This window comes from Pelophylax lessonae (assembly GCF_965119305.1).
Source record: "Pelophylax lessonae genome assembly, chromosome: 8".
NCBI lineage: Eukaryota > Metazoa > Chordata > Amphibia > Anura > Ranidae > Pelophylax > Pelophylax lessonae.
Window position 1 is genome coordinate 214,813,262 of NC_138775.1, and position 26,544 is coordinate 214,839,805.

Below are 26,544 nucleotides of genomic sequence, written 5' to 3' on the forward strand. Positions count from 1 at the left end.
GGGTTTGCCTGAAATCGACGGAATCTTTTCGCAAGTCGGATTCTTTATTTGTCCTTCCAGAGGGACCTCGGAAGGGCATGGCGGCGTCGGCTTCTACTATCGCCAAATGGATCAGACAGACCATTAAACAGGCCTATGCTCTGAAGGGGAAAGTTCCCCCCATGCCTGTGAAGGCGCACTCTACCAGATCTCTGAGTACGTCTTGGGCCTGTCATCATCGGGCTTCTGTGGCCCAGGTGTGTAAGGCGGCGACTTGGTCGTCCGTTCGCACCTTCTCGAAATTCTACAAGGTGGATGTTCAGGCATCGGCAGATGCTTCCTTTGGCCGCAAGGTTCTTAGTGCGGGGGTACCTTAGGGTCCCTTGTTTTTGGGCCCTTGGCTGTTTGGGATGTCGTTTATCCCTCGGTTATTTGTTTTTTCCTGGGTTGTTGCTCCTGTTGAGCAAGTTTTTTTCATGCTACCCAGCTGGTTTCCTTCCTTTGGTAAGGTTCCTTTGTTTTCTGCTGTGGAGACTGCGTTGCCTTAGGCGCGGCTGCGTTTCCCACCCCTCATGTTTGTACTGCTTTGGGACGTCCCCATTGTGACGAATATGAAGAGGCGGCGACTGCCGGAGGACGTAAGAGAAAACGGAATTTTTGTAAAATCTTACCTGTAAAATTCCTTTCTCTGAGTCTTCCGACAGTCGCCGCCCCGCCCCTCTTTTGGGGTTTGGTTATATACTCTACTGCTATTCTACTGAAACTGAGGTATGGATACAGGAAGTAGGAGGGTATTGACTGAGGGGACCACCCCCTGGGGGTGGGATATGTTAAAAGCTTTAATATTGACATATTCTGTTGCCTAGCTACTCCTACGGAGCAAAGGTCAATTACCCCATTGTGACGAATATGAAGAGGCGGCGACTGTCGGAGGACTCAGAGAAAGGAATTTTACAGGTAAGATTTTACAAAAATTCAGTTTTTCTAAGTCGAGCGACTTGTGTCGCTCCTATTAGAACGGGTCCTGTGCTAATCTATGGCAGGCGACCCACGGCGACTTGTCAGGCGACCAGGTCGCCTGACAAGTCACCCCAGTGTGAACCGGCTCTAAAAGTAATAATAAATGTTTGTTTTTTTTAAATATTAAAATAACAAACATGTTATACTAACCTACTCTCTGCAATAGTATTTCACAGAGCAGCCCTGAAAATCCTCTTCTCTGGTCCCTCGCCAGCTCTCCTAGCACCACCTTTTGAGCAAGTTCCTCCCATAGAAAGCCACTTTCTATGGTGGGGGCACTAATGTGGGCTGGTGTCTGAGCTGCCCTGTCTTCATCTATTGACACAGACAGAGTAGCTTAGTCCCAGGGAAGGGGAGCGGAGGAGGTGCTCCCTTGTCACACAATTTGTTTGACCGCAGCGGGAGGTAATGGCTACTACTATCAATCTGCCCAGTGAGAAGGGAGAAAGCGGAGAGAAAGCCTCTGCTCTTGTGTACATTGCTGGATCAAGATCAAAAATGCATTAAGGTAAAAAATCTTCAGCCTTTACAACCACTTGAAGGAGCACACAACAGGCTAACAACGCATTTGCTGCTTGAGAGGCAATGCATTGGTAGCCTGCAACAGGAAGTGCTCTTAGTGGCAGGATCTCTTGCTACAACAACTTTGAAACAAAATATCATTTGTTTAGAAAACTGTATTCAATGAGGCATGATGCTACGCATACTGAAAATGGATTTTAGGTTTTATAGACACATACATTTCCCTGTAAGATCTCTGTAAATAACAATTGTATATTTTTATTACTGTGTATAGTTATACTGTATTGTAGGACATTCATTATCCATTCGTACTTTTGTTGCTAACGATACGTAACTTTTTCACATACGTTTACCTGCCAGCTTAATGGCCTTGGAGGTAATTATTTTTTGTCTAATTACTTTTTTTGTTTAACATTTTCCAGAAAGTTAGAAAAAAACAAATTGCCACCCAGCTTTTTTTATTGTTTTATTACATCAGCATATATAGGGGTTGATTTACTAAAGGAAAATAGACTGTACCTTGCTTAGTGAATGTGGTGAAGCTTCACTTTGTAAGGACTACCAACTAAGGTGCAAGGGACATAAAAAAACAAAATCAGTGTTTCAGCAATGATTGGATGATGGAAATCAGCAGAGCTTCACCACATTTATTAAGCTCAGCCGAAAATGAGTGCAACTGCACTTGCAATGTACACAGTCTATTTGCATTTAGTAAATCAACCCCATAGTATCATTTGATTGTTGATACTCTAATGATGCTGGGTGGGTACATGACTTCATAAAATATCAAATTAATATATATTTATATAGTACTGAGTATAAGTCTATGGTGTGTACAGCTATGTGAGAAACAATATTACACCCCGCACTTTGTATCTGTAGGAAATGCTGGCCGTAGCGCGGTCAGTGAGGCCCAATCTCTATGTGATTGCTGAGCTGTTCACAGGCAGTGAATATATCGACAATGTGTTTGTCAACCGCCTGGGGATAACCAGCCTCATTCGAGGTATCTGCTTCGTGAAGCTGCTCTAATGTACTTTATTGCTGCAGACAAATACTAAACGCTGCCATGTTTTTTTCTCCCCCCCCCCTCTTAACTCCTTCCATCCTAATTTCTCCATCTTTCCTGCCTGAATGATACTTTTTGCTTTGCATCCTCTGCATGTGTTTCGGCTTTATTCTCTGCCCCGAACACCTGCGCCTAGTGCTCTATTATCCTCCACTCCATTTATCTCCTTCGTTTCTCTGATTACCTTTTCATTTTATATTTCTTTGTCACATCCTACCTCCCCGTACTCATCTGTGCTACTGTTTATTGCTTCTTCATCATCTTTCTTGCTATGTTCTCTTACTCTCTTATATTGCTTTTTGTTCTCTCTGTCTGGGTTCTTCTTCCTCTTTCTTCCTTTACTCTTGTAATTTTGCTTCCTACACTTTTCCCCATCTCTCTTTCTAACCACTTGTACTTTTTACTCCCCATCTCCTGGTTTTCTTCTGCTCTGTGCTGTCTTCTCCTTTTATCTTCCTAACTACTTACACCTTTTATTCCCGTCTTCTGGTTTCCTCTGCTCTGTGCTGTCTTCTCCTTTTATCTTCCTAACTATTTATACCTTTTATTCCCGTCTTCTGGTTTCCTCTGCTCTGTGCTGTCTTTTTCTTTCAAACCACTTGTACTTTTTATTTCCCATCTCTTGGTTTCCTCTGCTCTGTGCTGTTTTATATCTTTCTAATCACTTGAACTTTATTTCCTTTCCTTTCCTTTCCTTTCCTTATCTTTCTTTCCTTTCCTTTCCTTTCCTTTCCTTTCCTTTCCTTATCTTTTCTTTTCTTCTTGTACTTTGTATTCCCCATCTCTTGATTTCCTCTGCTCTGTGCTGTTTTTTTCTCTTTCTAACTACTTGAACTTTATTTCTTTTCCTTTTCTTTTTCTTTTTTCTTTCCTTTTTTCTTTTATTTTCTTTTCTTCTTGTACTTTGTATTCCCCGTCTCCTGGTTTCCTCTGCTCTGTGCTGTTTTCATCTTCTCTCAATCTAACCACTTGTACCTTTTTTCTCTCTTTCTCTTTCTTTCTTTCTTTCTTTCTTTCTTTCTTTCTTTCTTTCTTTCTTTCTTTCTTTCTTTCTTTCTTTCTTTCTTTCTTTCTTTCTTTCTTTCTTTCTTTCTTTCTTTCCTTCTGGTTTCCGTTGCTCTGTCCTGTTTCTCCTTCTCTCTATCTAACCATTTATACATTCTACTTCCAATCTCTTGGTTATCTCTGCTCTGTTCTGTCTTCTCCTTCTCTCTTTCTAACCACTTGTACTTTTTACTTCCCATCTCCTGGTTTCCCTTTGCTCTATGCTGTCTTTCCTCTACTTGTGTCTCCTGTTCTCCCCTGGCTGTGCTATTTGTAGTACTTGCTGGATGCTGCGAGGAAGTTGCGTCCGGACTTGTATGTGGTGGCTGAACTATTCACTGGGAGTGAGGAATTGGACAATGTATTTGTCACTAGGCTGGGCATTAGCTCTCTCATAAGAGGTAGGCGCTTTTTTTTTTGCATGTATTAACTCTGCAGCAACTCCTGCTTTTCTAACAGGATAATTGTAATTGGAAACGTACTATATGTTTATTTAAAACACATTTGCCTTTGAAAATCCTCATACAATATACAGCATATATCACATTAAAGTATTAATACCCAGCCAAACTTTTTTTTTTTTTGTTTTTTTGTTTTTTATAAAGGGATGAAGGGTTACAACCTTTGTTAGGTTTTATTAGTGTTCTGTTGGAGGGATTTTCCCTAACTTCCTGTCCCAGAAAAAGGTGTCACAAGGACAGGAAGTGATGGGATATCTCTGTAGTGGGAACAGCGACAACAACAAAAGCACATTTTTTTTTTGTAGATTGGGAGAGGGTTTGACAGATACATTTGTCAGGTTATTATATTATTTCTGTCCAGGTGACACTTGCACCCTTTAATTGTTTCTACTGGTGTCCCCGGTGATGACATAAATGGCACAAAAATCTTTGATACAAGTTCCGACCCTTCCATTTTCTATCAAAAGCTAGAAAAAAAAAATTTGTCTGGAATTGGGCTGTATCCCAAAAACAAAACAAAATATATGTTAAAAACAACTATGAATGATAGCTATGTATATATGTATGTCTTCTGCTTGTGTTTTATGATTTAGGCTCTGTTTTTTCCTGTGTTTTGATTGTGGACAACAGGGTTATTTTATAAAACATACAATATAGTCTTGAACATTACCCAATGACGCATAATGTCATTTAAGTATGTGCACTGACATTTCCACATCCTTAAAGTGGTAGTCAACCTCAGCAAAAAAAAAAAAGGGGCCTGGGCAGTTTAAGTCATAATTTGCTAGTATGCACTGCATACTAGCACATTATGACAGACTTACCTGAAAACTAAGCCCTTCAGCGGTGCGCTGTCACAGCAGTAGATGCTTCCATCTTCACCTGGTCTTCTTTCGGGATTTGCGGGCTTCGGCGGTATGAATGGCCAAGCCGTGATGATGTTACTTCTGCACATGCGTGCAGGGGTCACTGTTTACAGCACAGGGCTCTGAAGGAACGGCATGAGCATGCTGTTCCTTCAGAGCGCATGCGCTAGTGACATCACTAGTTGCTCCAAAAATAGCACCGTTTTGGAGATATTTACTGATCTTATAGCTAAGCCTTATTATAGGCTTTCTTATAAGTAGAAATCAACCAAGGGAGTGTACTCCAACTATAAGTTGCTACGATAAAGCTTCCTTGTATTATTGTTACATCAATTACAGCATTTAAAAAAATTGTATGGAATAAGATGCTACTCAAACTGACAAGCAAGCGCTGCTTCAGCCACGCCCACTGACCTGTTTTTTTCAAGCCTGCCAGGGCTTGGTCACAGAGGTTGGGAAGATGAGCAGGACAAAGGTTTATATAGGCGTCATTGGCCATGAAGGGAAAAAAAGAAACAGGTGTGTGTGATAGAGATAAATGGATTAGGTTTGAGGCTATGTTCACCCTGATCCAACATGAAAGTCGTACAACTTCTGATCCGACTTTGCCCTGCTACGTTATGTCTAAGTTCCATGCGACTTCAGTGAATGGGATTCGACTTTGATCCAATCATAGCAGGCCCTTTAAGTCTGATATGAATCTTTAGGGGAATCCCTATGCCAAAATTGAAAAAACAATGCGTGGGGTCCCCCCAAAATCTATACTAGACCCTTATCCAAGCATGCAGCCCTGCAGGTCAGGAAAGGGCAGGGGGGCGAGGCCCCCAAATCCCGCCCCCTCCCCCTTTTTGAATGAGTATGGGGTACATCATACCCCTACCCCTTTACCCCTAAAAAAAAGTAGTGTAAATAAAAACAAGAGATGGTTTTTGACAAGTCCTTTATTAAAAGTGAAGAATGTCCCCCTGTCGTAGCTCCAATGCATTTTCACTCTCCAGTTCTGCAACTGATTTGTTCTTCCTCTGGTCTTCTCCCTCCTGTGATGTTTTCTTCCTCCGGTCTTCTCCCTCCCCTGCTGCCGTCTTCTCTGCCGCCGACCCAGTCCTCAAGGGGGCAGAGTCTCATGGTGATGTCGAAGGAGAGCCGGTTCTAGTGCAGTAAGCATTTTCAAAATCAGAAAAAAGCAGAAAAGAGAAAAAATAAAAGGCATGAAGTGAAATGTCAATGCATTCATTCATGATTTTTTTTTTTTTTTGGTCATTGGTGTTGAAACAATGTTGTAAAATGAAAAATTACATCACTTAATAATAATTAAAAAAATCATTAATCAACGCATTGACATTTCACTTCATGCCTTTTACTTTTTTTTTTCTGAAACCTGATCCATTTATCTCTATCACACATACCTGTTTCTTTCTCTCCCTTCACGACCAATGACGCCTATATAAACCTTTGTCCTGCTCATCTTCCCCACCTCTGTGACCAAGCCCTGGTAGGTGGGGCAAAACATGTCAGGGGGCGTGGCCAGAGCAGCACTGGCTGAGGCCATATACAGATCTAAAGCACTGGGTCAGTTTGAGCGGCCTCTCACCCCGCATATGCCCACATTTCCTAATTAATGCCTTAGGGACACCTATTATCCTCCAGCTTTGAGCAGCACCCCAACTTTACACTTAATCACATTTAAAAACATTTGGTTACACAATCACAAATGCTCAGATTTTAATTAAATTAAGTGATATTCATTTTTAAATTCAACATAGCATTAAAAATGTATTACATATACACCTATTATTATAATGTGATATATAAAAGATTACATTAGAATTATATCTGTGCTTTTATGCATTCAATCAGAGGCCATGAGTGCTTACAACAGCCATGAAGAAGGACGACTTGTGTATCGCTATGGTGGAGAGCCTGTGGGATCTTTCGTACAGCCCTGCCTGAGGCCGCTGGTTCCTGGAATTGCTCATGCGCTATTTATGGATGTTACCCATGACAATGAAAGTCCAATAGCAGTAAGAACATTTTACAAATAAAGGAGTCATGATAAAGTCGAACTATTAAATACAAATAGAGGTTTAAAGAGAATTTTCCATTTTATTTAGAAATCCCTTTTCTTCTGATTTGTCTTGGCAGTCATTTAATGGGGTCATCCTCTCTTCAAGCTTCATGTTTGCCAAGGTGTGGAGCTGCATCGCTTGCAGTACCACTTTTTAGCAAAATCTGGTATTGCTGCCCAACCTTTCAGAAATATTAGTGCTCTAGAAGTATAAGTATATTTGTGAGGTCAGAATTTCAGACTTTGAAAAGGGATACGGGATATTTTGTGTTTCAAACTTCTTTCCAATTTAGATTTAAGCTACTGTGCCAGGAAAAATGGACTCCTGGCAAATGGCTAAATACACAGGGGAAGTGAGCTTTTTTATCTGCCAAATGATTTGTATTTGTAGGGATCTGGACTGTGCAGGAGAAGCTTATCTCTGGATCAGCTCATCCCTCTGTCACTCTAATCTTTGCTTTTATCAACATGCTCATTGCATTGCAGCACACTTCTTAGCTAATGTACCTTACAATGGGTCAGAAGTCGAATTTCACAACACATGACATTGATATGCTTTCCCTTTTGCAGCATCGATCTGCTTATGATTTGTTGCCAAGTTCTGCCATTGTGTCCATGGCATGCTGTGCCACAGGGAGTACACGGGGATATGATGAATTGGTTCCACATCAGGTTTGTTTTAAACTTTTTCCACATATAGCATGCATTTTATTGTGGAGTATTTGTTTCATTAATGCGTTTGTTACCCTAAAAAAAAAAAAAAAAAAACAGATCCTGATACCTTAAAGCATGTTATACAGCAAAGTGCTTGTGCTGTGTCATTAGGCCCCCTTCATCACCTTAAAAACCTGGCTGATCCTGCCAGTTTCTACCCTTCCCCCTGTAAACTGACCACGGTATATCATGGCTACTGAGCCCTGACACTGTGGTCAGTTTACGTGCCTCTGTCATCCGCAGCCCTCCTGTCAACCTCTGTCCTCTCTCCGCCCCCTCCCTTCATGCCTGTCTGCTCGTATCAGTGCCCGCCCCCTCCCCTCCTGCTGCTCTTATAATTAATATAAATTCATCCCCTCCTCTCTATAATATAACAATAAATGCCCCTGTGTCTGTTATAGAAAAAATATGCTGATCTGTACCTATAGAAAAAATATGCTGATCTGTACCTATAGCAGAGCAGCTCCCGGCGATCACTTGACTGCTCAGCTCTCTCTCTCCCCTCTCTTCCCCTCTTCCCTGGCTGATGTCAGCAGCAGGGTTCAGCCCTGCCCGCTGGAGCTGTCAGCTGGGCAGAGAAGAGAGCCTAGGGGTCAGCTGAGTCCTGGGAGCCATTCTGATTTAGGTACAGATCAGCAAATTTTTCTATAACACAGGCACAGGGACACTTATTATTACATTACAGAAGGGATGGGATGATTTTATATCAGTGGCTTAAACAACAACTTTAACATGCACAAAGATTATTGACTTGTTGCACAGTATTACAATTCAGATTGACAGATGGCTTCTTCCTGACAGATCTCAGTGGTAACAGAGGAGAGATTCTATACTAAATGGAACCCAAATCTAAATGGGCCTAGTTCCTCAGAAGTGAATGGAGCAAGTGGGATAATTACAGGAAAGAGAGCTCTGAACAAACTTCACCAAGAGCTGGCAGCCCGCGGATTCATTCAGGTAATATTTTGTTGGTCCAAAGTTCCCCTACATATTCATGTCACACATCATGTGTCTTAGAATTTGTTTACTTTCTTCATTTATTTCTGTAACTGTGGAATTGACTTACTAATACTGGAGAGTGCAAAATCAGGTTCCAGGTTTTTTTTTTGTCAAAGCTTAATTTACCAAGCTGAAGCTTGAAGCTGATTGGCTATCATGCACAGCTGCACCAGATTTTGCACTCTCCAATTTTAGTAAATCAACCCCTGTATTTCTTGTTCACCAGTCTAAACTAATACGACTGTAATTACTGACTCCACTGGTAAACTTTAATCACCATCTGAACATTTTGGTTTCTCCGATTCTAAAAGCTTTTCCATCTTCCTATTTTTGTCTTTGTGATAACTTTTGAGAAAAATATGGAATTCTGATTATCTTTCTGTCTTGCATTAGGTTTATGTGGATCAGGTGGATGAGGATATTGTGGCAGTTACACGGCATTGTCCCCATACTCACCAGTCAGTAGTTGCCGTATCAAGAACAGCATTTAGAGATCCTAAAACTTCTTTCTACAGCAAGGAGGTGCCACAGATGTGCATTCCAGGTATTGCTGTAATATCCCATACATATGTCTTGTTTATAGTCTGCTCTGCACAAGTTGATTAATGAGTAGATTTGCGTATGGGAAAAGTTCAAACTTTAAAACACAAGTTGGCTTATATACATGTAAGAGCTATTTTTCACTTTGTATACTTTTATTATAAAAACAGGATAATGACAAAAATAAATTTAAAAAATCACATGGACCATGGCTGATGCTGATCTTCTTGTAAATAGTATGTTTCAAATGCTACTGTGTAGGTTACTTATGCGCTGCTATATAAATGCATCAAAGCAAAACGTGTTATAAAGGGAACTGCTGCACTGTTAATAGTGAAACTCCTATCACTCAAAATACATGTATAAGAAAAAAAACAAATAGTGCGGTGTTCATTAAAAGTAAATAAATATATATCACATATATAAATCCCTTTAAACAATCTTTGAAAAAAATATATTTAGTGCTAATGTACACATATATACAGTGGATTATTATTTATGACAAAGACATCCAATAATTATATAAGTCCACTTCAAAAAATTATTCCAATGGTGAAAAGTAGAAAACGTGGTATCCATCCATTTAGGAATAACTATAGATCAGAAAGCCATCACCAGCCACCTTTAGGTGCAATGCCCGCTCACCTTATTCTATGACCCATTACAGGTCATGCTGCTCCTTTTGGAATCCTGTGTTCTTAACTTGGTGTGCCTCCAGATAGGTGACCTCCTCTTGTGCTCAGCCCTTTGGTTAGGCAAGTTTGTCTAGGGACAGGGTACTTGTCATTTGGAGTAGTAGCAGCCAGTTCCCTTTGATGAATGTATAAAAAACCTTTAGGTTCAAATATTTGTAATGGTTTACTGGTAAGCGTTTGGGCTTGCTCCTTAATCTGACCATGAATCTGTGTAAGATCTTGTTTGTGCATTGGTGCGCAGTCTTGTTGGAACAGGAAGGGACAATCCCCAAACTGTTCCCACAAAGTTGGGAGCATGAAATTACCAAAATGTCTGGGTATGCTATGCGGATGCCTTAAGAGTTCCCTTTACTGCAACTAAGGGGCCAAGCCCAACCTCTAAAAAACAACCCCACTTCATAATCCCCCCTCCATAAAATGTTTTGGACCAGTGTACAAAGCAAGGTCCATAAAGACATGGATGAGTGAGTTTGGGGTGGAGGAATTTGACTGGGCTGCACAGAGTCCTGACCTCAAGCTGATAGAACAACTTTGGTATGAATTGGAGTGAAGACTGCATGTCCACATCAGTGCCTGACCTCACAAATACGCTTCTGGAAGAATGGTCAAACATTCCCATAGACACACTCCTAAACCTTGTGGACAGCCTTCCCATAAGAGTTGAAGCTGTTTTAGCTGCAAAGGGTGGGCTAACTCAATATTGAACCCTATGGACTAAGACTGGGATGCCATTAAAGTTCATGTGCGTGTAAAGGCAGGCTTCCTAATACTTTTGGTAATATAGGATATATTGGTTCCATATAATTAAAAACCCCGGTGACAGGGCAGTGTCAGTGATTAGATTCCACTTGTGGAGTATAAGCTTTGGAAGCATCAGGCAAAAATCAGATTAAATAGCATAACATTACACCCTTGTTACAAAAGTTGCTGTTATAGTAGAACTCCAACCTCCTGTAAGGTTGCGTTGTTGTCTGCATCTTCTTTGGGGAGATTTCTTCTGTTTTCTGTGGTCACCAGGACAGGAAGTGAGGATAATGCTAGCCATACACAGCTCTATTTGCTTTATTCAGCTGAATTCCCCCATCCTAAACAGCACTGATGGGGGGGAATCCTCACTGCCAGCACAAAGCCATGTCACCTGCCTTATTACCCAAACAGCATCTGAAAGCCAATGTTTGACTGATAATTTTCCATTCCCCCTTTGGTTAATATTTGAATCAACTTTTGTTTATGTGGGTGGTGCTAATAGTTAACACAGAGTATGTATGTGTCTGTTAAGTGAACTAACTGACAAAGCTATGAGGAGTTCCAGTCTGCCCCCTCCAAAACTAAAAGTCAGCAGCTACAGAGACTGTAGTTTTTGACTTTTAATATAAGGACACTTACCTGCCACTGGATCCAGCTCTGTCCTCACCCAAGTCGATTCTTCAATTGGCTTTTTGTGCAGGCGCCAGCATCTTGTGGCTTCACAGCTGACTTCCTACTGTGCATGCGTGAGTCACATAGTTAGTCAGGTTGAAAAAAGTCCATCTGGTTCAACCAAAAAAAAAAAATCAGTATTGAAAACCCAACCATACAATTCCATATACATCCCATATACACAATCCTATACCTGCAGTTGATCCAGAGGAAGGCGAAAAAACCCAGCAAAGCATGATCTAATTTGCTACAGCAGGGAAAAAAAATTCCTTCCTGATCCCCTGAGAAGCAATTGGATATTCCCTGGATCAACTTTACCTAAAAAAAAATGTTTTAGTACCCACTTACTGTATATTAAAGCAGTAGTATACAGCTTTTTGCCACTTTTAACTACAGGCAAGCCTATAATAAGGCTTACCTGTATGTACAATTAATATCTCCTAAACCGGCACAGTTTAGGAGATATTTTTACTGCATGCAGCCGCTCACGCAAGCGGCGCATGCGCTCTGAAGCTCCGGCGGACCTTCAACGTTCCTTGCCGGGAACTTGCTGGAAAATGACTCCCACGCGCATGCGCGGGAGTGACGTCATCGTGGCTCCGGCCAGTCACAGCGCCGGAGCCGCCGAACCCGGAAGAGACGCAGAGGGATCATGTCAGCTCCCACAGCGGTGTCCGGGGGTCCGTGTCGGGGCTTCGTTCTAAGGTAAGTATTTCATAATGAGCTAGTATGTGATGCATACTAGCTCATTATGCCTTTGTCTTGCAGGTTTTTTTTTTATTTTTTTAAGTATACAACCGCTTTAAGTACACCCAGGAAAGAATCCAGACCTTTTTTAAAGCAGTCTAGTGAGCTAGCCAGAACCACCTCTATAATTAAGTCATGCTTCACTTTGTGATTGGCCTTGCAGTTTTCTGGGACTTGTGATGTGTCCCAGAAGGCTGCGGGGAAAGGAGGGGGGGGGGGCAAACTTCCTCTCAGATCGCCACAGCGGTCTGACCGGAAGTGAGGGAGCAGGTACCTGTCAAAAATCAGGTATCCGCTCCCCCCCCAAAAAAAGGGCCAAATGTAAAGGAGGAAGAGTGGGATTTCCCCTTTTGGGTGAAGTTCCACTTTAGGTTTTAATACCTTGCTTATATTAAGAAAAGTGTTGTTAGGATTCGGTCATTGTATATATGGAGACTGTTAGCAAAGGTCACACAATATATTAAAACTAGTGCTACAGAGTATAGTATTTTGTTATACACAGATATAAAATGTTGTACTGCTGGACTTTGAAATATGTAAAGGGACAATGTAACGTTGTCACAGCCATACTCTTACTGCCATCCCCATATTAGTGGAGCCTATACTTTATTGATGTCCATATAGTCATGTTGGGTTATTATTTGGATGTTCACAGACATTCTCTTTGTTTGTCAATCCCATTCAGCGCATTGACACACAGCTTTGTGACAACAGTGTGGCCATAGTGTTGTCATTACTCATGTTACCAAAGCCTAACAAAAAACAAAAATACTGTTTAGACTAAAACATTGCTTTAACCACATAATGCATGATGTGGTACACTTAAAGCAAAGCTATCATTTCTTTTCAGAATGGTAAACGGGTATTGTCAAGACAAATTGCCATGTTAAATGTCTTAATAGAAATGTAATTGACCCTTTTTAATGGAATATGTAGCTTGGATTGGGCTATCAACAATGCCATCATCTAAACAGCTACAGCAGCAGCAAGGGTGACAATGCAACATCAGTTAGGTTGCATAAGGAAGAACACTGTCACCATTATGTGTGTATTGAAAGACAATTCATTAGAAGTCCTAAATTTATTTTTGCCTAGCCTGGACATGGTGTGTTTTCCCTTGGTAATTGGGGCAGCACAGAGGCTAAATGGTTAGTGCTTACATCTGGCAGCACTAGGGTCATTGGTATGAATCCCAACTAGGACACTTATCTGCCTGGAGTTTGCATGTCTTCTCTGTGCCTGCGTGGGTTTCCTCCGGGTATTCCGGTTTCCTCCCACACTCCAAAGATCTGCTGGTAGGTAACTTGTATGCATGAATGTGAGTTAGGGAGCTTAGATTGTAAGCTTCTTGAGGGCAGGGTCCGATGTGATTGTATATTTAAATATGTAAAGAGCTGCATAAATTGACAAAGCTATAAAAATACCTGTAATAATTAAAATTAAAATAATAATTACTGGATACTTTTACATGAATAAGCATGATTTTTTATACAAATCTTTCTTTGTGAAGGTAAAATTGAAGAAGTAATACTAGAAGCCAGGACAGTGGAGCAGAAATGTGAGCCATACAAACAAGATGCAAATACTATAAATGGCTTACCACAATACACTGTGGATATCAAAGAGCACATTCAGGTAATTCTGTTATAAATCTGCTTTTTGGGGTCATCTCAGTTTATGCATAGTTTGATTCATAATTTCATATGTGCTTTCCTATTTTTAGCTCAAAGAGAGTAAAATTGTGAGACAAGCCGGAGTTGCCACAAAGGGGTCCAATGAATATGTCCAGGAAATAGACTTTGAGAATCTTACTCCAGGAAGCGTGATTGTTTTCAGGTATTGATCTGACCATCTTAAAACATTTTAAGCAGGAAAGGAAACAAGATCAAAGGAAAGATCAAATTAAAGCTTACCTTTTTGGTAAATGTTGATATCAAATAAGCAGCATGGAATGGAAAACTTCTAGCGTGTACTAGGCTTCAAGGTCAAAGAACACAATACATGGAATCTTAGTTTTTTGTATGGTCATTTCATCTGAATTACCTACATATTTAATAAATCGTGGTTTGTTCCAGTATCTAGCATCAGCAGGAACGTTGCATCACTGCAAGCACTCTGCTTCTCACTTCTACATATGTGTAATGGAGACTAGTGATCGACCGATATAGTTTTTTTATCGCCGATACCGATATTTTGGTCATCGCATATCGGTATCGGCCGATATTTGCCGATATTTTTGGACATTTAAAAAACATTTTTATTTTTTTATTTTATTTTTTTTTACAGAAACATAGAAACATAGAATGTGTCGGCAGATAAGAACCATTTGGCCCATCTAGTCTGCCCAATATATCTGAATCCTATGAATAGTCCCTGGCCCTATCTTATATGAAGGATAGCCTTATGCCTATCCCATGCATGCTTAAACTCCTTCACTGTATTTGCAGCTACCACTTCTGCAGGAAGGTTATTCCATGCATCCACTACTCTCTCAGTAAAGTAATACTTCCTCATATTACTTTTAAACCTTTGCCCCTCTAATTTAAAACTGTGTCCTCTTGTGGTAGTTTTTCTTCTTTTAAATATGCTCTCCTCCTTTACAGAGTTGATTCCCTTTATGTATTTAAAAGTTTCTATCATATCCCCTCTGTCTCTTCTTTCTTCCAAGCTATACATGTTAAGGTCCTTTATCCTTTCCTGGTAAGTTTTTTCCTGCAATCCATGTACTAGTTTAGTAGCTTTTCTCTGAACTCTCTCTAGAGTATCTATATCCTTCTGGAGATATGGCCTCCAGTACTGCGCACAATACTCCAAGTGAGGTCTCACCAGTGTTCTGTACAGCGGCATAAGCACTTCTCTCTTTCTACTGCTTATACCTCTCCCTATACATCCAAGCATTCTGCTGGCATTTCGTGCTGCTCTATTACATTGTCTTCCCACCTTTAAGTCTTCTGAAATAATTACTCCTAAATCCCTTTCCTCAGATACTGAGGTCAGGACTGTGTCAAATATTCTATATTCTGCCCTTGGGTTTTTACGCCCCAGGTGCATTATCTTGCACTTATCCACATTAAATTTCAGTTGCCAGAGTTCTGACCATTCTTCTAGTTTTCCTAAATCCTTTTCCATTTGGCGTTTCCCTCCAGGAATATCAACCCTGTTACATATCTTTGTAGCCAATTAATAATGCAAATCAATTGGTGCATAAACATAAAAGTTCATAAGTGTCCATAAATATTTTGCAGGTGAGTAGAATTGTATTCTATCCGAATAATACGTGTATCCACCACCGAGTGAAATTCATCCTTACCAAACGGAAATAAATAAGGTGCAACTATATTTTCTTGTGCTGAAAAAATATCCAATCTCCTTGTGAACAAACATCACGTGTAAATCACCAAGAATTAGCCTCTTACCAGATGGTAATAGGTATGCACTTGTTCAGTGAAACCACCACCTTGCTTCCTCTTTAAAATCCTGAAGTGGGATGTAGAACCGCTCTACCTTTCTTTCTCCACTAGATGGCAACGAGTACCAGCAAGAAACACAGCCTCATCCTTCTTTACAAGCTCACAAAACCACCGTGTATTAAAGGAAAAAAGAGGGCTAATAGTGTATTACCCTTGAGATTTATTCAAAAAACAGTTGATAATGCACTTACAATTAGATGTCTTGTATTCAGCATAAACATAGGCATACGAATTCCTGCAAAGGCTTGCGGTCGGCTGCAGCACGGACCGCAAGTTGTGTGTGACGTGTGCGCCTCCTAATCTGACCGGTTTCTTCCCATAGGACTTCTACTGAGACAGGAGTACTGGCGCATCGTCACTTCCGCTTTATTTATACAGGTGGAAGCAGATTGTCTAACTTCCGGTGTCTGCAGAGCAGGTAGTATAAAACATCGATCCATAGCACATCCTGGTGACACAGGAAGTAAACACTTCACTTCCTGTCTGCACAGGAAGCAAACACTTTACTTCCTGTCTGCAGAGCAAGTGTCTGCAGAGCAGGTATGCTCTGGAACTTCTGGCTGATAGCAATTTAAGGCAAATTACTTAAATATGGGTAACTTTCCTTGTGTTAAAAGGAATGTATAAAAACATACTTTATTATTTGTTAAAAACAAATGTATAAAAACATCGATCTATGGCACATCCTGGTGACACCGGAAGTAAACACTTTCCTTCCTGTCCTACAACACACTGCTTTAGGAGCGTAGTGGGAAAGGGGTGACACCGGAAATATGTGTATAATAAAATGTATTGAACTATATTAAACCATATGCTCCAATACAAATTTAAAATAAATGTTAAAAGATAACTAAAATATAAAACCTGCCAAAATATATGTGGGGATCAACAGTTATTAATGTGTGCGTTTATGTCCCACTCTATGTTGAGTCCCCGGGGTCTGGAGCAGCCGAGCTCATATATCCAGAAGGTTTCCCTCCTGGATATAGACCTCCTCAGATTGCTCCCCCTCCAGTGTGGTGTATATTTCTCAATAACGATGATTTTTAACCTCTTGGGATTTTTTCTGTGACATTGGGCGAAGTGTTGGGATACACTATGCCCAGGAAAAGCTTTGTGTATGTTGGTCAGATGTTCTCCAATACGTATGGCGGCAGTACGTATGGTTCTTCCAACATACTGGTAATTGCACTCACACTGTAAAAGGTATATAACCCCTTTCGTATGGCAGGAAATAAAATTTCTAATGGGGTACTCTTTACCTGTCACAGTTGAATGAAATTTATTAGTCCTGATAGTTTGAGCTTCTTTACACACTCTGCAACTCCTGCAGGGAAAGAAGCCCTTCATATCAGGAAAAAATTTTGGGATGGTAGGAGGATCAATGGGATTGGGGGCTACCAGATCTCGTAAGTTCTGTGCCTTCCTGTAAATGATAGGTGGAACTTCTGGTAGCATGGGTCCTAAAATTTTATCTTTCTGTAGGACTCCCCAGTGTTTCCGGAATACATGATTTAGCCACTTGTAGTTTTGTGAGAATCTCGTAATGAAAGCAAATTCAAACTTGGAACTGTTTTTTCCTGGGTTCTGAACTTTCTTAGGTTGTATCAAACTTCTTTGCTCAACTAACTCCAGGGTCTGAATTTCTTTCTCTAGCACTTCTGGTTTGTAGCCTTTTTCCAGAAATTTTTCTTTCAGGACCATAGCTGAACCCAGGAAAAACCAGTTCCAAGTTTGAATTTGCTTTCATTACGAGATTCTCACAAAACTACAAGTGGCTAAATCATGTATTCCGGAAACACTGGGGAGTCCTACAGAAAGATAAAATTTTAGGACCCATGCTACCAGAAGTTCCACCTATCATTTACAGGAAGGCACAGAACTTACGAGATCTGGTAGCCCCCAATCCCATTGATCCTCCTACCATCCCAAAATTTTTTCCTGATATGAAGGGCTTCTTTCCCTGCAGGAGTTGCAGAGTGTGTAAAGAAGCTCAAACTATCAGGACTAATAAATTTCATTCAACTGTGACAGGTAAAGAGTACCCCATTAGAAATTTTATTTCCTGCCATACGAAAGGGGTTGTATACCTTTTACAGTGTGAGTGCAATTACCAGTATGTACTGCCATACGTACTGCCGCCATACGTATTGGAGAACATCTGACCAACATACACAAAGCTTTTCCTGGGCATAGTGTATCTCAACACTTCGCCCAATGTCACAGAAAAAATCCCAAGAGGTTAAAAATCATCGTTATTGAGAAATATACACCACACTGGAGGGGGAGCAATCTGAGGAGGTCTATATCCAGGAGGGAAACCTTCTGGATATATGAGCTCGGCTGCTCCAGACCCCGGGGACTCAACATAGAGTGGGACATAAACGCACACATTAATAACTGTTGATCCCCACATATATTTTGGCAGGTTTTATATTTTAGTTATCTTTTAACATTTATTTTAAATTTGTATTGGAGCATATGGTTTAATATAGTTCAATACATTTTATTATACACATATTTCCGGTGTCACCCCTTTCCCACTACGCTCCTAAAGCAGTGTGTTGTAGGACAGGAAGGAAAGTGTTTACTTCCGGTGTCACCAGGATGTGCCATAGATCGATGTTTTTATACATTTGTTTTTAACAAATAATAAAGTATGTTTTTATACATTCCTTTTAACACAAGGAAAGTTACCCATATTTAAGTAATTTGCCTTAAATTGCTATCAGCCAGAAGTTCCAGAGCATACCTGCTCTGCAGACACTTGCTCTGCAGACAGGAAGTAAAGTGTTTGCTTCCTGTGCAGACAGGAAGTGAAGTGTTTACTTCCTGTGTCACCAGGATGTGCTATGGATCGATGTTTTATACTACCTGCTCTGCAGACACCGGAAGTTAGACAATCTGCTTCCACCTGTATAAATAAAGCGGAAGTGACGATGCGCCAGTACTCCTGTCTCAGTAGAAGTCCTATGGGAAGAAACCGGTCAAATTAGGAGGCGCACACGTCACACACAACTTGCGGTCCGTGCTGCAGCCAACCGCAAGCCTTTGCAGGAATTCGTATGCCTATGTTTATGCTGAATACAAGACATCTAATTGTAAGTGCATTATCAACTGTTTTTTGAATAAATCTCAAGGGTAATACACTATTAGCCCTCTTTTTTCCTTTAATACACGGTGGTTTTGTGAGCTTGTAAAGAAGGATGAGGCTGTGTTTCTTGCTGGTACTCGTTGCCATCTAGTGGAGAAAGAAAGGTAGAGCGGTTCTACATCCCACTTCAGGATTTTAAAGAGGAAGCAAGGCGGTGGTTTCACTGAACAAGTGCATACCTATTACCATCTGGTAAGAGGCTAATTCTTGGTGATTTACACGTGGTGTTTGTTCACAAGGAGATTGGATATTTTTTCAGCACAAGAAAATATAGTTGCACCTTATTTATTTCCGTTTGGTAAGGATGAATTTCACTCGGTGGTGGATACACGTATTATTCGGATAGAATACAATTCTACTCACCTGCAAAATATTTATGGACACTTATGAACTTTTATGTTTATGCACCAATTGATTTGCATTATTAATTGGCTTCACAGATTGATATATGTTATATATATTTACTTTTGTTGATTTGGTTCACACATAGATATATGTTATATATTCATTATTTATTTGTTGTTTAGCGCACCCCACACCACATATACATTTATCTATATTCAAAAGCACTGAATACCGGGAGCAGCTTCAACACACTATCAGCGCACCCATCCCCCCTTAAAACATATCTTTGTGTCATCAGCAAAAAGACAAACCTTACCATGATCTCCCTGAAGTAAACCCATGTTGTTTTTCATCTTGCAATCCATGGGATTTAAGATGTTCCACAATCCTATCCTTTAATAGGGTTTCCATTAATTTGCCTACTATTGATGTCAGACTCACTGGTCTATAGTTGCTTGATTCCTCCCTACTACCTTTCTTGTGAATGGGCACGACATTTGCCAATTTCCAATCTTCCGGGACAACTCCTGTTACTAATGATTGGTTAAATAGATCTGTTAATGGTTTTGCCAGCTCACCACTAAGCTCTTTTAATAATCTTGGGTGTATCCCATCAGGACCCTGTGACTTATTTGTCTTCACTTTAGACAGCAATCTTAGAACGTCTTCCTCTGTAAAGACACATGCATCAAATGATTCATTAGTCATCCTTTCAAGTGGAGGTCCTTCTCCTTCTTTTTCTTCTGTAAAAACTGAACAGAAGTATTCATTAAGGCATTACAGGTACTCTTGTGTAGGGATCTGGGGGTCTAAAAGACCCCAAACCCCTCTTCTTCACTTAAAAGCATTCAAAACGCCAAGTTTGGCTGTTTTGAATGCTGTCATTTTTTTGAATTTGGCGCAGAGTACCTGGAAGTGATGTCATGACATCACTTCCGGGTTTTTACATGGAAACCCGATCAAAGCCGCATTTGCAGTCTTTGGCGGCCGTGCAGGTAGGATGCCCGGGTCTCCCAGTGGGATGGGAGACTCGAGCGAGCGACAGGAGGGCGTCCCCTCCCGCACCTTGTAGTGACAGCCGAGCGGCTTCACAGCCGCATCGGTTGTCATTACAAGATAGCCGACCGTCGGCTATGGACACCGGTACCGGGGTGATGCCTTTAGCGGCATCACTCCGGTACAAGCACTTTCCCGAAATATTGGCAATATCGGTAACCTAAACATACAGCCAGAGCTACAATGGAATGGTTTAGATTAAAGTATATTCATGTGTTAGAATGGCCTAGTCAAAGTCCAGACCTAAATACAATTGAGAATCTGGGACCAAGACTTGACAATTGCTATTCACAGATGCCCTCCATCCAATCTGACAAAGCTTAAGCTATTTTGCAAAGAAGAATGGGCAAAAATGTCACTCTCTAGATGTGACTTGCAGCTGTATTTGCAGTGGAAGGTGGTTCTACAAAGTATTGACTCGGGGGGGGGGGGGGCTGACTACAAATACACGCCACACATTTCACATATTTATTTGTGAAAAATCTTGAAAACCATTTATCATTTTTCTTTCACTTCCCAATGATGTGCCAGTTTGTGTTGGTCTATCACATACATTTCCAATACAATAATCCCAATACAATACATTTACATTTTTGGTTGTAACATGACAAAATGTGGAAAATTTCAAGGGGTATGAATACTTTTTTAAGGCACTGCATACTGACACTTCATAGGGCCCAGGAAAATGGTATGTTAACACATAGATTCCTAACTAAAGAGGCTTTTTGTGTGCCTCTGATCTACAGCTGGTATATGTCCTACAAAAGGAAAAATTTTTTTGAGACTATAAATAAGCTTCAAGTATAGGGGGTTGTATAAAAATGACTTGTCACTCTTGGGATATAATGTCTTGGGATGTAAAATCATAAGTCCTTGGCTGAGTATTTAATAATTGGAAATGCAAATGTACAATTTGTCACCAGGGGTTTTAGCTTACTGTAATTCTATCTAATTAGATGCCAAGTTGCTGCAAATTGATTTGAAAAGTGTATTCCAAACAGAAGCAAGTCTTGTGTATTGTTTCTGGTATTTTAGATTGATCTGTACTCTCATATTTACAGGGTAAGTTTGGATCCTAATGCTCATAAAGCTGTCGGTATCCTCCGCAATCATTTGATACAGTTTACCCCACACTTCAAGTCGGGCAGTTTGCAAGATGATCATGTCTATCCTATCCTGAAGGTGCCTTTTGCTGAGTGAGTAGAAACAAGGATACAATTAATTTTGTTTTGAATTGGAAAGGATATTTTCTCAGATTATCGTTAACGTTTCTTCAGGCCGCCATTACTCTTATTATCACTGAAGTTTGTAGAATAAGCAAAATTCCAGAAATATAATTGTAATATTTGAGATGAGTTTTTAGATAGATGATGTTAATATACATTAAATGTTGCACTTTTAGGTCTGTTTTAAAAAACTACTGAGCAATACATTAAAATATCTAGGAATGTACAAGCTTCCTATGTATTAATATTGGTGCACTCCATGATCCTTGCTTGATGTTTTTATCCACTGTTCTGCCGTTGTTAGGAAAAGCACTGGCCAAATAGCGCAGCAAGTGGGCAGGTCAACCTACTGGACCTTTTTATTTGCCTTAGATAAAGGAGAGGATGTGTATGTTGCTTTTGGGCTGTACAATGCATTGACTATTCCTGTAGTCTTGGGTAATATTTATTTGCTGGATAGATTCACCTCCATCTTAAAGCAGAACTACAACACTACTACCCCCTAACATTTCTGGCGGTGGCCATCTTGAGTAAGGGTAGATGATTAATTTAGCAATTACTTCTTGGAATCCATCTGACCTTAGCTCCTGTATACAAGCAGAAGGGTGTGCTTAGCTGAGAAAACTCCTCATCCCCTCCTGAAGACTCCTTGGCTGTATGACATCATTTGTCTAGGCAAGAAACCAGGAAGTGATGAAAGAAATGTAAAAACTAAAAAAACACTTTAAAACAAGTAAATAAAAAAAATATAATAAACTTTCCTATCTATTTATTATGTTAACGGCATAAGGATTCAAAATAGTCAATGTTTATCAATAGAGTGAAGTTCCTCTTTAACCACTTCCGCCCAGACTATTGTCAAATAATGACTGGACGGGACATTTGTCTTTCCGGGTGGACGTCACTGTGGCATGATCTGTCACCAGCTGTGTCCACTGGATGATGATTGATCAGTGTACCGGCCCACTGCTATTACCATGTGATCACTGTGGCCAATCACAGCAGATCATATGACAATTGAACACAAGTGATGGCTTCCTTTTATGCCATTCATTGTGTACAAATGTGTTGCTAGCTGTGATTTGTCACAGTGATCACATGGTACAATCCCAGCCCATCTGTACCATGTGATTAGCTGTGGCCAATCACAGCTTATCACAACAATACACACTTAATGAATCAATGTTATTCAGAAAAAATGGTTGCTTATACAGGTGAAATTTACTGGTAAAAGCAATCATAATGTGTAAAAAAAAAATCTTGATCACTTGCCTATAGTAGTACAGTGTTACTATGGTGACACAGTATTGCTCTGGTCATAGTGTGTAAAAAAAAAAAAAATTAAAATAAAATACATTAATACATATTTAAAACTTTTTTTTTTTGCTTCTTTTTTTACATACTGTCACCAGTCAATGTCCCTGATTACCACCACATCAGTTATATGATGGCTCTGTTATGCACTGTTGACAGTATGTAAAAATAAAAATGTGAAAAAAAAAATATTTTTAATTTCTTAATTTTGAGAAAAAAATGACATTTATTATTATAGTTTATTTTGCAAACAATAAAAAACCAAGCGGTGATTAAATATCACCAAAAGAAAGCTCTATTTGTGTGAAAAAAAAATGATAAAAATGTCATATAGGTACAGTGTTGCATGACCGCACAATTGTTATTCAAATTGCCACAGCACTGGAAGCTAAAAATTGGCCATGGCAGGAAGGGGGTGAAAGTTCCTGGTATTGAAATGGTTAAGCATGGGCTCTGTTTTATTGTTCAATTACAATTTTTCCTTAAAGTGGAACTTCACTCTCTTAATCAACATTGACTATTTTAATCCTTAGGGCTCTTTCACACGGGCGATCCGATCAGATTCGCCTGTCAGTTTTTTAGGCGGATCTGATCGGATGCTCCATGCATCCCTATGGGGCAGCGGATGTCAGCGGAGACACCTCCGCTGACACCCGCTGCCATCCGCATCCGATCCTGTCCGTGAAATCTGGACATATGGAAACCCTATTTTTCCATCCAATCAGTAATTGGATCGGATTGGATTGGATGAGAGCGGACAGGTGGTCCGCTCTCATCCGATCCCCCATAGAAGGCAGCGGGGGCTGAGACACCTCCCTCTCCGCTCTGCAAGCGGAGACAGAGCTGTCATCCGCCGGCTCAGCGGGGATCGCGGATCGATCCCTGCTGAGCAACACGGATCCGCCTACGGAGGCGGACCGTGTGAAAGAGGCCTTATACTGCTAGCATTAGTAAATAAATAAGAAAGTATATCATATTTACTCTGTTTAAGCTTCTTTTTTTTTTTGTTTTACATTTATTTCATTACTTCCTGGTTTCCAGGCCTAGGCAAATGATGTCACACATCCCAGGAGTCTTCTGGTAGGGGGAGGGGGGGTTCCTCAGCTAAGCACACCCTCCTGCTTGCATGCCTGAGTTAGGGGCAGATGCATTCCATTAAGTAAATGCTACATTAATCAACTGCCCTTACTCAAGATGGCCATAGCCAGAAATGCTATGGGGTGTTTTTTTCAAAGTGTATTCTCAGTAAAATAAAGCATAGAGAAATGGATGGATGGTCTTACTTTAAATAATAAAAATAAATTAAATAGTGTTGCTCAAATGCAGTGTAGTTCCACTTTAACAGCTCTGGTGTTGAAATAGATCTGAATAGGAAGGAAAAGCTGATTACACTTGCTGCTGAATCATTCAGGCAGTAAGGACTTACCTTTGCTCATCTTTCCTTGAAGAGTTAAGTCAGATGGGTGGTCTAATGGAGTCAGCTATATCAGGGTGTCCAATGCATGCAGATATTGATTAGATTTTGTTTGATAGATTCGAAACTTCTAGAAATACTGATTGTACCTGCAGCTTTTTTGTATGTGTCCAGACTCCGGACAAAACTTTAGTTTATGTCCCTTTGGTGAGGAAATTGCTGAAATGCGGTGTTACATCAATTTCCTTCTCTTGCAGTATTGCTGCTAAGCTGACTCTGGCTGACCTGAACCAAGTATTGTATCGATGTGATACAGAGGAACAAGAGGATGGTGGTGGATGTTACAACATCCCCAACTGGAAGCCTTTGAAATATGCTGGTCTGCAAGGTATGTGTGATATTATCATGTGTGCACACAGTCCAAACTCATAAGGGGCATACCAGATTTTTCATAAAATAAAACATATAATGCATATTACACATCACAATCAGTGTCGGCCGTTCCATAAATGGCGCATGGGCACCACCCCCCCAAAGTTTATCATTTATTTAAAAATCAGTTGTTCTAACACTGTGCTGGGTGCCGGACTAATTAGTTTCTATTAGGTCCGTCTTTTTTTTTTTTTTTTTTTACAAGCAGGTGAATAGAGCCTGAGGCTCTTATTCGCTTGTTCTAAGTTGTCCCCAGGGTGTAGAGTACTGCACCCAAACCCTCCCACCTTGTGAGTTTAGCAAATCAATATTCACCATTGTGTCACTTCTGAGTTCCGACTTCTCGTCTCGACCAATCAGGACAGGAGGCTGAAGATTTGGAACCCGGAAAGAAGACCGGGTTAACACGAAAGCCTCCCGGTATCAGGGGAGCTGTGCCTGCTGGAGGGCTCCGTTAGTATAGTGAGTGCGAACCTAGAAGGGTTTGTTTTGTGCCCCCCCATAAAAAAAAAAAAAAACTTTTAGCACCAGCTGCCACTGATCATAATTGTTTACTTTTCTGCCAATAACAAAACTTACACAGTAGTTATATGGCAAATTTCTCAAAGAGGGGAACAAAGAAAATCTCATGTTTCTAACCTTTGTGTTTGACATTACTTCTGTCTAAAATAAAAAACATTTTTTGTCAGGTTTATTGTCTGTCATGGTGGACATCAGGCCTAAGAATGATCTGGGACATCCGTTTTGTGATAATCTGAGGTCTGGAGACTGGATGATTGATTATGTTAGTAACCGACTCATTGCTCGTGGAGGGACATGTGCAGAAGTAAGTGATGGGAAAGCATGTTTGGAGTAATCATTGCACTGATATCGGTATCGGTTCCGATACTAAGCATTTTTACAAGTAGTTGTACTTGTGCAAATGTTCTGATACTAAAACTGAAACCTGCGATTTTGGTCTGGTGCTATTTGAAATCGCACTCTGTAGATTAGAATGGGACTATTGAGAATGCAATGCGTTTTGTACTGACTTTCCTCGGGTAGGAAGGAGGTGCTATGTGAAAGAATGAGAGAGAACAGCTGCCTCAGCTTCCTTCTGGCTGTCTATCTTTTCAGTAAAGCCCTTTGTGGATCAGCGGAACTGTCGCTATCTGGACTGTCTGTGTCTCTGCACAGAGAGAGAGAGAGACAAAAAACGCTGCTGTAAAATCACATAAAAAATTGGACTGGTATTCATATACAATTGCATGTAAATCGCATTGCTGAATCGCACTACAAACAGTGTGATTTTACATTGCATAAATGTGAACCTAGCCTAAAAATAGGTATCGGTAATTGGTATAGGCGAGTACTTGAGAAAAAGTATCAGTACTCGTACTTGGTCTTAAAAAACTGGTATCAGTGCATCCCTATATAGGTTTGTTTTAATTCCACCATTGCCAGCAGCAAAATAACTTCTTCACTTTCTCTGCTGCTACAGATAGGGAGCTGAGTAAAAATAGCGCCCTAGGGTAATGTGATGCAGTCCATGTAACAGTGCTGGACAATCTCACATTGGAGGTCCATAGCTCTGTGTAAGCTTTGACTCTGGCAACTTGGATATTTCACAGGACTTTGCTTCGCTCTTATGCCCCGTACACACGTGCAGATTATCTGAAGACTTTTGTCTTCAGATTTACCTTTTCTATGTAGTGCCAGGGCCTGCCGGATTGCATACAAATTGAAAGTGTTTAGGTTTGACCTCATATTATATGGTTTTGGTAAGTCTACAGACAAAAGTCTTCAGATAATCTGCACGTGTGTACGGGGCATTAGTGAAGAAAGTGAATATATGCTACCGAGGAAGGCTAAGCTAAAGTGAACCCATAGTTTTGCCCTGTGTAGGAAAAGCACATGTTTAGTTTGAGTAATATTGTTGCAGTGGATCAATATTGCACATTTTGGTTAAGCAATGGGTTGCCTTGTGCAAGGGTGAAGGTTTCTGATTTCAGTA

The 26,544-nt window shown here is 40.4% G+C and overlaps 1 protein-coding gene and 1 long non-coding RNA gene across 7 annotated transcripts in view; one reads left to right on the top strand and one right to left on the bottom strand.

Moving 5' to 3' along the window:
* The window catches only part of AGL (amylo-alpha-1,6-glucosidase and 4-alpha-glucanotransferase), a 170,558-nt gene that overhangs the window by 118,211 nt on the left and 25,803 nt on the right, over window positions 1-26,544 (top strand). For 4 of the 6 annotated variants that reach the window (XM_082265874.1, XM_082265872.1, XM_082265876.1 and 1 more), the window contains exons 13-22: window positions 2,404-2,527; window positions 6,819-6,982; window positions 7,597-7,698; window positions 8,542-8,697; window positions 9,133-9,283; window positions 13,651-13,775; window positions 13,864-13,976; window positions 21,227-21,361; window positions 24,377-24,507; window positions 25,241-25,377. In XM_082265874.1, the coding sequence (XP_082122000.1) occupies window positions 2,404-2,527; window positions 6,819-6,982; window positions 7,597-7,698; window positions 8,542-8,697; window positions 9,133-9,283; window positions 13,651-13,775; window positions 13,864-13,976; window positions 21,227-21,361; window positions 24,377-24,507; window positions 25,241-25,377 (1,338 nt within the window). Of the gene's footprint in view, window positions 1-2,403; window positions 2,528-3,911; window positions 4,036-6,818; window positions 6,983-7,596; window positions 7,699-8,541; window positions 8,698-9,132; window positions 9,284-13,650; window positions 13,776-13,863; window positions 13,977-21,226; window positions 21,362-24,376; window positions 24,508-25,240; window positions 25,378-26,544 lie in introns of all 6 variants that reach the window. The other 2 variants (XM_082265873.1, XM_082265877.1) reach the window with 1 other exon arrangement.
* LOC309561826 lies at window positions 2,927-3,229 on the bottom strand. Its single transcript, XR_014225597.1, has 2 exons — window positions 3,055-3,229; window positions 2,927-2,973 (listed from the first exon to the last, which is right to left on the bottom strand). It is a non-coding gene; the product is annotated as an uncharacterized lncRNA (long non-coding RNA).